This window comes from Montipora capricornis, chromosome 5 (genome assembly GCF_036669925.1).
Source record: "Montipora capricornis isolate CH-2021 chromosome 5, ASM3666992v2, whole genome shotgun sequence".
Classification (NCBI taxonomy): Eukaryota; Metazoa; Cnidaria; class Anthozoa; order Scleractinia; family Acroporidae; genus Montipora; species Montipora capricornis.
The window spans coordinates 4,160,591-4,172,980 of NC_090887.1; the positions used below are offsets into that span (position 1 = coordinate 4,160,591).

At 41.2% G+C, this 12,390-nt stretch overlaps 1 protein-coding gene across 3 annotated transcripts in view; it reads left to right on the forward strand.

Annotated features, from left to right (window-relative positions):
* LOC138049175 (dynein axonemal heavy chain 6-like) overlaps nt 1-12,390 on the forward strand; it is a 100,059-nt gene that overhangs the window by 42,826 nt on the left and 44,843 nt on the right. For all 3 annotated transcript variants that reach the window (XR_011132311.1, XM_068895349.1, XM_068895348.1), the window contains 10 exons: nt 110-178; nt 1,111-1,297; nt 2,930-3,003; nt 3,091-3,265; nt 4,023-4,304; nt 5,354-5,636; nt 6,696-6,835; nt 8,073-8,195; nt 9,908-9,976; nt 11,070-12,173. Coding sequence is in view for 2 of the 3 variants with exons in the window: in XM_068895349.1 (XP_068751450.1) it covers nt 110-178; nt 1,111-1,297; nt 2,930-3,003; nt 3,091-3,265; nt 4,023-4,304; nt 5,354-5,636; nt 6,696-6,835; nt 8,073-8,195; nt 9,908-9,976; nt 11,070-12,173 (2,506 nt within the window). In the remaining variant the exon portion in view is untranslated. The remainder of the gene's footprint in view (nt 1-109; nt 179-1,110; nt 1,298-2,929; nt 3,004-3,090; nt 3,266-4,022; nt 4,305-5,353; nt 5,637-6,695; nt 6,836-8,072; nt 8,196-9,907; nt 9,977-11,069; nt 12,174-12,390) is intronic.

Consider the following 12,390-nt stretch of genomic DNA (forward strand, 5'->3'; position numbering starts at 1 on the left):
CGGAAATGCAGCTTTTCTATGTTATATGCCTGGGGCAAAATAGTCTCCCTCGAGACATCTGAGTTTCGCTTGTCAAGTTAAGAGCAGTGTTTATAATCTCTCTTGGCAGATTTTTGTTTGAGGGAAGGGACATCAAGATTAATCCTGACTGTGGAGTGTTTATAACAATGAACCCTGGGTAAGCAATATTAATTAAGGAGTGTATTGTGTTGTCAAATTCTTGCCTACTCATCACACCTTTTTATCATGACTTTGTGTTAGGGGGAGGGGAGGGTTTAGTGTATCGGTGGGAATTGTCTCATTCCATCAATTATAATCGTAAAGTGGGTTGAGCTTGTTGGTTTTCTACTCTGCTCTATGAAGTTTTCTTTTTCCACTACGTTTTTCCCCTTCATCGAAAACCATCATTTGATGTGACCAAGTCTCCTCAATTTGTTGATTACATGTATCTGTGCTTAGCGAAATAAACTTCAAATAGTTTTAAGAAGTGTTTATTAAGCCGAATACTTAAGACTGTTAGCCCTACCCGGCATTCACCATTAGCTAAGTACTGATCGTATTCAGTCTTAGATGGAGAGTTATATACGAACCTAAAATCATAGGATGGATGGGCTTTCTCTTTGCATGTGCAAATTTGGTGTCAACAACAACTTTGTTTTACCACTGGCCAGTCATGGGTGGTCCTTCTATGTACCAGGGCACAGCCTCTGCATGGGGACGTGGCATGCAATACTAATGCTGCTACTGCAACTTTTACTGATGCTGCTGCTACTACTACTACAGTACTACTACCGCTACCACTAGCGCTACCGCTACTACTACTGCTACTACTACTACTACTACTACTAGTACTACTACTACTACTACTACTACTACTACTACTACTACTAATAATAATAATAATGATGATGATATTGATGACGACAGTGATGATGATAATAACAACGGTTTATTCACGAGACATCCACACAGTGACATGCAAATTGGAGACTAGACATTGGCACGTGTGACATGCAGATTGGATGCTAGAAATATAGGATAAGGATACCCCTTTTCTTGCTCACTGCAGCAAGGGTGACCTTATGTTTTCCTTTCTCTTTGTCTCTCTAGCTATGCTGGTCGAGTTGAACTTCCAGATAATTTAAAGTCGCTATTCCGTCCCGTAGCTATGATGATTCCTGACTATGCTTTGATTGCTGAGATCATCTTGTTCTCTGAGGGATTCACCACAGCGGCCTTGTTATCGAGAAAGGTTGTCAACTTGTATCAGCTGGCAAGCAAGCAGCTATCTCAACAGGTAGCCTTCTGATTTCATTTGGCTCTCGTACTCTTTATGAGTACTCTCCGATACCGGTACCATTTTTGTAAACGACCATCTGGATCCATCTACACTGATAAGGATTTCCCAGGCAACAATAATATTATCGTAGAAATGTCTCGGCTCATTTGTAATCCATGAAGGGAAAACAGAAGGGGGAACTTTTATTATTGATTCAACTTTACAATGTAATTAAGCAATAGAGGACGTTTTCCGTGTTCCCATAGCCTAGTTTAAACACAAGGGGGAGTTGGGAGAATTCTCAACAGTTATGCAAACTGGAGACGCAGTCGACACGAGCACGAGCACTTCAGTGTTGTTTTAAATGGGATACAACATTACTTAAGGACACCTGAGGATGAAGGCTCTTGTCAAAAACAGTGTAAAGTAAGCAAGGACGACGAGTCGCGCTTGCTGAATATTGTGGAGGCAAAATGATTGCTTAAAACCACAGCTACGTTGTGTGCTAATGTCAACTAAATACTAGGAAAGTACTTTCAAATTGCTTAACAGGTAAGTAATGTAAAAAGAGGCGTTTTCCTGGAAATATGATTACTGAAAGTGGCCGCAGCTTAATTAAGTTAGATTACGTTGTCTGTTACTGTCAAATAACAACTCAGCGAAACTCTAGAGTAAAGACTCTAACTTTGCGATTAAATCGCTTAACAAGTGATTGTTTTAAGAAACGTTGAACGCAGCATGCCTGCTGTTAGTCTAGAACATTTTACCCTCCTATAATTTTGTGAAAAGTGTTGGATTTACATTGTTAGCCTTGTTACATCTCAGTGCCTTGGAAATTTCATTACAAACTAGGGGTAATCATTAATTATGAAGTGCGTTCGAGGGGACGAAATTTGGGTTCTGGAATATGTGAGGGATTATATGATCTTTCCGTCTTAGTAAACATCCTAATTCAAACGTGAGCATTAATGCCTTACTTACAAATCGATACATACGTAAATACTGAGGAACTAGGCGTTTAGGACTAGTTCCGACGATTTAACACGTTGGCTGTGCATGCAACACGTAAACATCATGTTTGCACGTTTGGTTAAGCAACAATACTTCCGATTCGTATCAGGCTAAAATTTGATCTACTTATCAACCTATAGTTCGACAGGTCACGTTATCTAAGTGTCATGATTTCCTGAACTTTACTACACTACTATGAAAACCATGAGGTAGTATTTAGATCTCCGCTTTACGATGCTCAGACTACTACAAAAATCACGAGGTGCGCGATAGTCTTTGCACATCTGACATATGACGTCATTCAAACTGACGCAGAAAATGCAGACGGTCAACGGAAACACCTCAAAAAGGTCACCCTAGAAACCAAAGGACACCCAGGATTATGAACTGCGTTCTCCTTCGTCGAGTGCATAAATAATTGGAAATGGGACAGAAATAGAATTCCATTGAACTACAGTTCATGATATGTTTTGCTTTTCGCCACACGCGACCCGTACTGCTTGAAACCACAAAAGTTACACCAGATTAAAAGTTAGAAACGGTCCTTGCTCGATGAAAAGCAGTCATTTCTCTCTTCTGGCCGTGAACTGAAATATCTCCGGAAAACTTGCTTCAGCTTCTGTATTTTTCCCTCTCTAGGATCACTATGATTTCGGTTTGCGTGCTATCAAGTCTATTCTTCTAATGGCCGGACAGCGAAGAAGAGCTGCTAGGTAATTGGTATTGAAATCCTGTGTCGTAATTATAATTTTGGTAAACATTACTGTTGTTTGCTGTTTAATCATTCGGCTGTTCTGCAGTCTCAGCTTGGAGTCAGAAACCTTAGAAGAGGAAGAGTCTCATATGATCATCAATGCTGTCAAGGATGCTAACATTCCAAAGTTCGTCGCTGAAGACGTTCCTTTGTTTAAGAGTATCTTAGCAGATCTGTTTCCTGGCATGGACCCGCCTGGTCCTGACAACAAGTTGCTTAAGGTATATATAGCTTGGGCATGGAAATATAGTATTCTCCCTCTTAATCGTTTCATCATCATCGTCATCATTGTCATCTCTATTTGTCCTTTGATTCCTTTGTAGCATGCATGTGTTTGCCAATAGAGAGATTTCGAAAGAAGGTGACAAGCGTCAAAGTGAAATTTGGGTTTTGCAAAAATAAAAGGATTTTGTTTGGTATCACAACATTGCCAATAAGCTACAGCTATCGAGAAACTTCCCTTAGAAATTCTCGTGCTTTAATGATAAGCAGAAGCCTCTTATCTCCAGTATGTACTCATCCAAGATAACACAATACTCAAGAACTATTCCACAGCACCAGGGATGAATCATTTCCGATATTATGGGGGTTATTTACCTTACCCTTAGCCTAGGCTAGTAACCATCATAACGATAGATGAAGGAAACGTTACGTTTTTATCCGTGGCACATAGACGCCTTGCCATTCACAATTGTCTAAGAAAAGAGAGCACCTTTATTCTCCTCAGCCATTTCAAAGACTCAAGGGGGTTGATCTGACGCAGGGCTTTGTCCTTTCTTTCTGTTGAGTATTTTTTTTAAATCGTTTATGCACATTTAAACAACAGGCCACGTCTTACTTCATCCATTTTTCATGGTTAGCAGGCTCTGATATTCGTTTTCGATGAACCCATATCCCTCTGCTCTGGAATCCCGCGACTGATTCCAAACCATTTGAGCTTCAAGACCAAACTGTTATCTGATTCTTCCGTGTTCCTAGAAAGCTGCCAGGTCCGCACTAGGCGAATTGTCCATCCAGTACTGGCCCAAACAGATCGATAAAGTGATCCAGCTCAACAGCACATTACAAGTCCGTCATGGTGTTATGCTAGTGGGGCCCACTGGTGGCGGAAAAACCACTACACGCCAAATCCTGAAACGAGCGATAATTGCTTTGCCAACCGTGCAAGCGCGAGAACAACAACAACAGCAACAGCAATATCCGGGGCCTGGGGAGGACGCTGTTGAGACTGGGTCTTCAAAGACGGGGCTATCGTACTTGGTGAGTGTCTTGCTTTACAAAGATGGCACGTAAGGTATGGTATGTTAATTAGTTTACCTCACCAACTACTGCCAAATGCCTTTTGGACCCAAACAGTAGATTACAACACTGGGGACTCCATACGCATCCCTCCGAGCTGTGTGTGCATGCCTTCTTCAACATCTTACAATGTTTATAAAAATACATGTATTGCAAGATTAGATCTGAAACCACTTAATATCCTCCTTTTCGTGAAGACTAAAGAGTCTAACCTTTTACAAATGTCATTACAAAGGCAGCACTTTCTTTTAAGTTATTTTAAAGACCCATAGTGTAGGTACGGATTTAAACCGTTGACCTCACAGTATTCATCCAACTAATATTCTTGATGGATGGATGAGCGAGCGAGCGAGGGAATGACTGAATGAATCAATGAATTAGTGTGTGCGTGCGTACGTTTGCCGTCATGCGTGAGTGAGTGAGTGAGTGGTTAGCGAGCGAGCGAGCGAACGAACGAAAACAAACGAATGAATGAATTGTACATGCAGAAATTAACAATTTACCGTAGAATGTTAAAGGCACTTTTCAACTGCTTGAGTTGCTAAATGAAAGGAAACCATACTACCCTGTAATAATTTCCAGATGTTCCTAAAAGAAGAAGTAGGCCGGAGTTAAGGTTTTCATCATGGCAAAACCTGTTGTAGCTTTGTACCATGGTTTTCCTAAAGCTCCGTGCAAACGGACGCAACAACTGGCCGACATTGTTGCGTCGGTTTTCACGGGGCTAGAAATTTGACCAGTTTCAAACGTCGCGCAACAATTCCCAACAACATGCAACAGGGTGTACAAACGGACTCAACATGTAACACACAACAATGTTGGGAGTTGTTGGCCAATAATGTTGGGAGTTGTTGGCCGATAATATTGCGTCCATTTGCACGGGGCTGAACACAACCAGGTCAAATGGGTTAGCGCCAACGTTAAACAAGCGCTTTCAACTGAACTTGGCTGGCTTTTGGTTTAGCATAGAGTATAACATAGACTTAATGTTGTTTATTCTGCTTACACAGCGACCCGTGAAAACCAAACGTGGCTCAGTGCAAGTGTCAACACTCAATCCCAAGTGTGTAACAGTAGGTGAACTGTATGGGGAATTCAATCCCACTACCATGGAATGGAAAGACGGACTTTTGTCACATATTTTCCGTAAATACGCTAAATTCAGTAGAGGGGTCATGCATGGCTCTGGACGGAAGCCAAGTGCGTCGTCACTGTACTCACCTTATGCACCGAGGCCTTCTTCAGCCAAATCTCGTGCCTTGTCTGCCATAAGTGTGGAGGAGAACAGCGAAGGTTAGACTAGTTGACTTACCAAGTGGGAATCAACTGGTTAAGAGAATAGTAAATTATTGCCATATATGGCAGGTAAAATATTTTTTAAGACTAAAGGCAGCGGAACTTTCAATGCAAGTAAATGCAGTCGAAGAATGCAATGTTACTTTATTTTGCTTATGAGAATGTTTGGTGGCTGGCACAGTAATAGGTGGCTGCAACCAATCTCTAGAGACAAATGATAATGCTTTAATGTGCAATTGCTGGTGGACGAACAAAGGAGCTAATCAGAGATCTTTTGTTTTCGTGCACCAACATGGCGATGATTACGTCCCGTGAAAACCACCTATTGTTGTTTGAAGTTTTACCAAGCAAGGAATAGTTGTTGATTTTTTTTTTTTGGTAAGTTCTTTCTGGCTTGCTGGGACTGTCGTCACATTAATGGTGTGTTTTCTCGCTTGGCTATTTTTATTAACTATTGAAGTGTGAAGACTTATGGTGCAATTGCTTTTAAATATTATTATGGGCCTTGTAGGAGCTCATGCGGGCAAATCTTTTCAAATGCAAATTAATTTGCCCGCATTAGCCTCCATTTCATGCTAGATCCAGTCCAACCGTTAGAATACGAAACTGGCCTATTCTTCGAGTTGGTCGTGGGTAATTGGTCAAGACTAACATGGCGAGTATCTTGATCTGACGGTTCATCCTAACAATGTTGCCGAGACCTCGTGCAAGGAATTAGCGCCTAATTTCCTGCTCTTGTTCATTGTACAGAGTGCAAGAGATGCTGGAAAAACGATAATACATGCTTCCATTCCTCAAGTTAATTTATGGAATGTGTGATAACACTTGAAAGAGAAGACATCATAGCTTTAAATCTCTCCTCGGGGAAATGTTTAAAGTTTTTCTAGGCCTCATAATTTCTTGATGTCTCTGTGAAGCCGGGTTTTCTAATCAATTAGTGACGTACAGGAGTTCATGATTTCTAATATAACTGTTGTGGACCCCTTCTGATCACTTTGTACGTGAATAGACTTTATCAATTGTTGTTAAGCATGTCACTATTTCTGTACACTACAGTTGAAACAGTAGCAGTGGCAGATGAGGGTAGTGATAATAATAAGGAGGATGGCCTTATGCATTGGCGATGGATTGTGATGGACGGACCTGTTGATACCCTTTGGATTGAAAACCTCAACACTGTTTTGGATGACACCAAGGTAAAATCTAAAATAATTTGTATACACTCACTTACATCACTATTTTACAACGTACAGGGCGTTTTCATTCACCCGACTGATACTGGAATCTGAATGCCTCTACGGAGCCCTTTTTCAGGCACTCCCAAGACTGCTAGGAGTCCCTTCTCAGTCCGTCGAGCCGTCCTCTTTAGTAACGCAAGCGAGCCGAAGAGCTTTCTCTTCCCCAACCCTCTCTCGGGTCTTCGGCTCGCTTGCGTGACTAAAGCGGGCGGCTCGAAGGACTCAGAAGGGACTGCTAGCAGCAGCCACTCCCAAATCTGTCACTGAAAGTGTGGTTGACATCATCGCCACGTATGACTCCAGCATTTTGAGGACCTCAGCCGTGTTCCTTTTCTTGTCAAGTTTTTGCAGTAAAGGGATAAAATACTTCCCTGGTACCAATTGGGTCGGGGTTGATTCCTTGTTCTAAGAGTCTAAATTTAGTTTTCTTTCCCTTTCCTTACTGATAAAGGGTTAGTTTCCTACTTTCCCAGTTAGGGCATTGCACACAGTGACTGGTTTCACACTGAATTGGCGTTTCACAAATTGAGTGGGGCATCCTACAGACATCGATTACTTCTCTTGCTTGCATTTAAATGAAGCCCTGTACATTTTTACAGAGTTATTTTTAGATTGATGTGGGGTGCAGGGATAGCAGAGTGGTGAGAGTACTTACCTCCCACCAATGTGGCCCAGATTCGATTCCAGACTCGGCGTCATATGTGGGTTGAGGTTGTTGGTTCTCTTCTCTGCATTGAGAGGTTTTTCTCCGGATACTCGGGTTTTCCCCTCTCCTCGAAAACCAACATTTGACTTGATTTATGTTGTTGTTCATTTCAGTTCACGGTGTCCCCAATTAGTACTCCAGCGTTAGAACGACTAGACACTTAAATAAAGTTCCTTTCCTTTCCTTTTCTTTGATTTTCCCCCAAACTAGACCTTTTCAGCAATCACAAGTCTTGCCCATGGGGTTAAGAATGGTCACTCTTGCAAATCAAATCTTGTTTAAGAACTCCTCTAAATTAAAATACCTTGATCTGTGAAATCCCATTACATAGACCTAGTATTGGAGTAGTAGGCTCATGGTTATGGACTCGTTACCATGCTTATTTTTGCCTGCTTTCAGGGCGTCTATCATCGTTGCATACGGAACTTACAGGCTTGATGCATTTTATGCCTCTGTTTTTCTTTTAACTTAATTTCTTGTGCTTCTCAGGTACTCTGCCTTGCCAATGGAGAAAGGATTGATATGGGACAAGAAATGAGGATCTTGTTTGAGGTGGATAATCTTGCTATGGCTTCTCCAGCTACTGTCAGTCGGTGCGGGATGGTTTACATGGTAAATGTCTATGATTAAGAGCCTTCAAATACTACCCCTACTTTGATTAATCGTTTTCTCTGACCTTCAATCCAGGCCAAAACGCTTCGGGACACACCCTGTCTCAGCTCTCCTTTTTTTCTTTTTAAAGTCACATAAATATGACATACATGAAAAGAGAGCGGGTTTCAATCGAGTGTCGCAAAACCAAAACCAAAGTGATGACTTTGGCCAATCAAAAAGGACGGAGGCAAGCCGACACATAGCGCGGGAAAAGGTGCACGCGCAAGCTACGATTGGTTTTACTTCTGATTAGTTGAAAAAAATGGCGCGAGAACTTTAAACCAATCACCGAGTAAAGTAATGCAAAACCAAAGAAATTCGCTAATTACTTTCGACACTCAATTGAAAACCGACAAATTATAACATAAATTACCCAGAGAAAGGAAAATGCGATACACTGTGTGAAGTTTGGGAGCCATTTAATTTGTTGAATAAATAACTATGTTAAAGAGTGTTACGTCTTGTACCAACTGTAAATTAAAGAAATGATGATAACGAATTATACAACTTAAAAGCAGAAGTCATGACCTTGAAGCATTTAACTCTGGTTCAGAGCTGGGGATTTTTTAATTTTATTTGGATGTGAGGTAGCTCGCGCATTTTCCTGCGCGTACAGCTTCGATCTTATTTTCTCCATTTTTGGCCATAAAATTGGTGTCCTAAAATCCTCAGCTTTGTTCCAAGGAAAAGAGTTGCAAGTTACACGCTTCAAGGTCATGTCCTTCTGTTAAAAGTTATAATAATAATAATACTTCTGCAACCATTCACCGCGGAGCTTTTGGTGAATTGCCGAAATATAATAGTTTGCTTTGCATCGATTGGTAATGAGTTCCAAACAGTAGTATCAGTGTAACAAAGAGAAGATTACATAGGTTAGATTACTTCCAATTTACCAGTGATTCCCACCAACAGCAAAAACCTTGCAAAGTTTCTCCATCCTCCTCCTTTTTCCCTGAACATTGTTAAAGACGGTATTAACTGCAAATTTGAGCGGTAAACGACATAAATGCCGTTTATGAAAAATTGTACATATGCAGTGTAGATATGTGTTTATGGACCAAGACGAAGTCGAGGTCCATAAACACGCAATTCGATTTCGATCCTTTCCATCCATGGATGCGAATAACAAAGAATAGCTTCAATGCACTTCAGTTGTTATTGGCAACAAAACTACGCCATTATTTTTTGGTCTTGATTGATGCAAAGACGTATTTTAGTGTTTTGAAGTTTGACTAAAATAGCGTGACACTGCCCCTTTAAAGACAATTTTCATGGTATATCATCAGACACTGGTTTACTTATATCATTTTTATTCACTGTTTTGACAGTAAATTGTTTACATGTCCAACTTCGTTTGACTGTGATATGAGTGCTACAGTTAATGAAACTTCACATAAATTATGTCTTATTTCGCTATGATCACCTGTGTGATACCAAACCTTCAGATTTTATAATACCATCTTTATCACAACGATACATAGCTTTTCTACTGGTATTGTCTCTTCTGAGCAGCTCTATATCCCGCCAACATTGGAACAATATTGGATGATGCTTTTGCAATGACCTTCCCCTTTCAACTCATGGTACATGTAGGCCTACTAAGAAATCATGGAAACTATCTTTTCAATGTCAGTCAAAGTTTTATTTATTTATTTTTTAATTGGATATAGGATCCAGAAGATCTGGGATGGAGACCATATGTTAAAAAGTGGATACAAAGACTTCAAGAAAAGACCAAGGTAGGAGATGAAAGCAAATGGTCTTACCATTGAAAGCAGAAGTGAAAGGTATCGAATGAATTTCTGGTCTGAAATCTTAGTCGCCTGACTGGTTAGCCAGTTTAAGTGTGGACACTAAATGTTAATCAGTCAGACCAATATTTAAGAAAAAGAAAACATGTACCGTGTTTCTATCGAGTTATAGAAACACTCGTGAAAGTTTGGGAGAACGAGAAATGCTGCGGGAACACGAGCCGCGGGCAGTTCACTCCACATTTTGCGCTGCAAACAGCTATCAAGTCATGTGGGTGCATGCCATTAAGGGAAGCTTTGCTAACGTTCAATACAGATTATTTCGTTTCTTTATATTCCTGAATAAGTTCGATTGATCGCAACCTAACTTTATCAATTGAGGTCGGTGTGATGATCGTCTGAATGATTAACGTCAAGATAGGTATTGTTGTCGACGGCAAGTGCGGTTAAAATAAATTACAACTAATTGTGATTTTTACTTCACTAATTGAGTGATAGCGTATTAATGCTTGCTCCTCGTTTTCAGCCAGTGAGAGCCAAAAATAAACTGAAATATATGCAACTTCAGGCAACTCCAATGCAGTTTTGATCAGTTTCTCTGTTTACTCTTGTTGCCGATGACCAGAATAATCACTTTGGTTTTGTATTTCGATGCTTGGTTCAAAACCATTCTCTTTCATAAATATGCTGCAGAATTCCGGTGGGCGTGGTTACGTAACCCTGCTTGTTGGAAGCCAGTTACGCATTGTTATGCTTAGTCCCATGTGCAATATCTCTGTATTTAAAGATACCACTGCTCAAATTCGGGGCATTTCGAAAGAGATACCCTGGTCGGTAAGTTTTAAGCATTTTTGCCCCCTCTCCTACGACGTTATTCGCAGGTAGCACTTTCGCACCCAGCAGCTCATTACCTCGGCCACAATCTTTTCATATAAATTAAACGCGCCAGAAAATGGGCAGCATAACCGTAAGTAAGTGAACGAATGAGGATGGTTCACGGCTCCAACACCACATTCAGTGGGACAATTTTATTTTAATGCAAATTACATTTCAGTTGTGTAATTTCTTTTCATTTTCACAGTTACCTCGGGAGGCATTCGACCACCTTAACGGATTGTTTGAGCAAAGTATAGATGTGGGTCTTAGCTTCCTTTCGACCTACAACAGTCTGCAATTCATTCCCGCACCAAACCTCAGTATTGTTTCGGCATTGTGCAACATCTTTGGGGGATTCATCGAGATTCTCAACAGCCAAGGAGGATTATCCGACACTGGTTCCGTGAATGCTGGTAAAGAAGGCGTGGAATCTTCTGAAACCACTTCGGCGAAATCCGTCGCCTTTGCCGAAAAATCCGAAGAGGAGATTCGCACTCGGGAACTGTCCTTCGTCCAGCGTAATCCATCGCAGCTTCTCAGCTTTTTGGGGAAGCTCTACGTGTTTGCTTTTACCTGGTCGTTTGGTGGAAATCTTAACTCAAGATACTTTGCGGAAGACGAAGACTTCGGATATTCCTATGCGAAAAATTCAACTCCAGCGTGGCATATTTTCGACACTCTGATCCGCGAGCTTTTTGAAAACACTGTGCGACTACCTCCAGGAAGTGAAAGCATTGCGAATTATTATGTTGATATGGAAAATGGACAATTCACACTTTGGAGCAACTTAGTTCCCACCGCCCGTGCATTGATAGCCAAAGCTGTGTCCAACCAATTTGCAATCTCAGACACCTTGAACATTCTAGACGATCCACCTCCACTGAGAAACCAAATTGAAATCGATAGGTCCCTGGTGCCAACTGTTGATACAGTTCGTTACTCTTTCCTAGTAGCGTTGATGGCATTAAACGGACAACCGGTTTTACTAAATGGAGAAAGTGGGGTAGGGAAGAGTGCGTTGCTCCAGGACATCCTTGTTCGATTATCCCAGTCAGGCGGAACGGGAATTCACACAGGAACGATTTTAGGCGCTGTTTTTCGTAAGGGAGGGAAAAACCTCGTGGAGAACATCATGGATGTGGCTGCGAACAGTCGCGAAGGAGGAAAAGCCAAGGAGAGTGATTCTGAACTTGCGTGCTACACCACGCAATTTTCGGCTTACACCAGCGCCACTAAAGCACGGAAGTTCATTGAAACTAAGTTAGTGAAACGAGGAAGGGATGTGCTTGGACCAAGACCTGGAAAAAAGGTTCGTTGTGTAGCTGTAGTTGGTTAATTGACAAGAAAATCCACCAAGTGTGAACCAGCGGTAGATATTGACCGAGCCACGAAGCGGTTGGGTAAAAATCGAACACTCCTGCTGACATGGAGATGAAATCTTTTTTAGAATAAAAGCCTGAAAAATGTCCCATCAAAGGATAAATTTAACGGGAAGTGATTTTGTTCTTCTTCAACTGCTCAGAAGG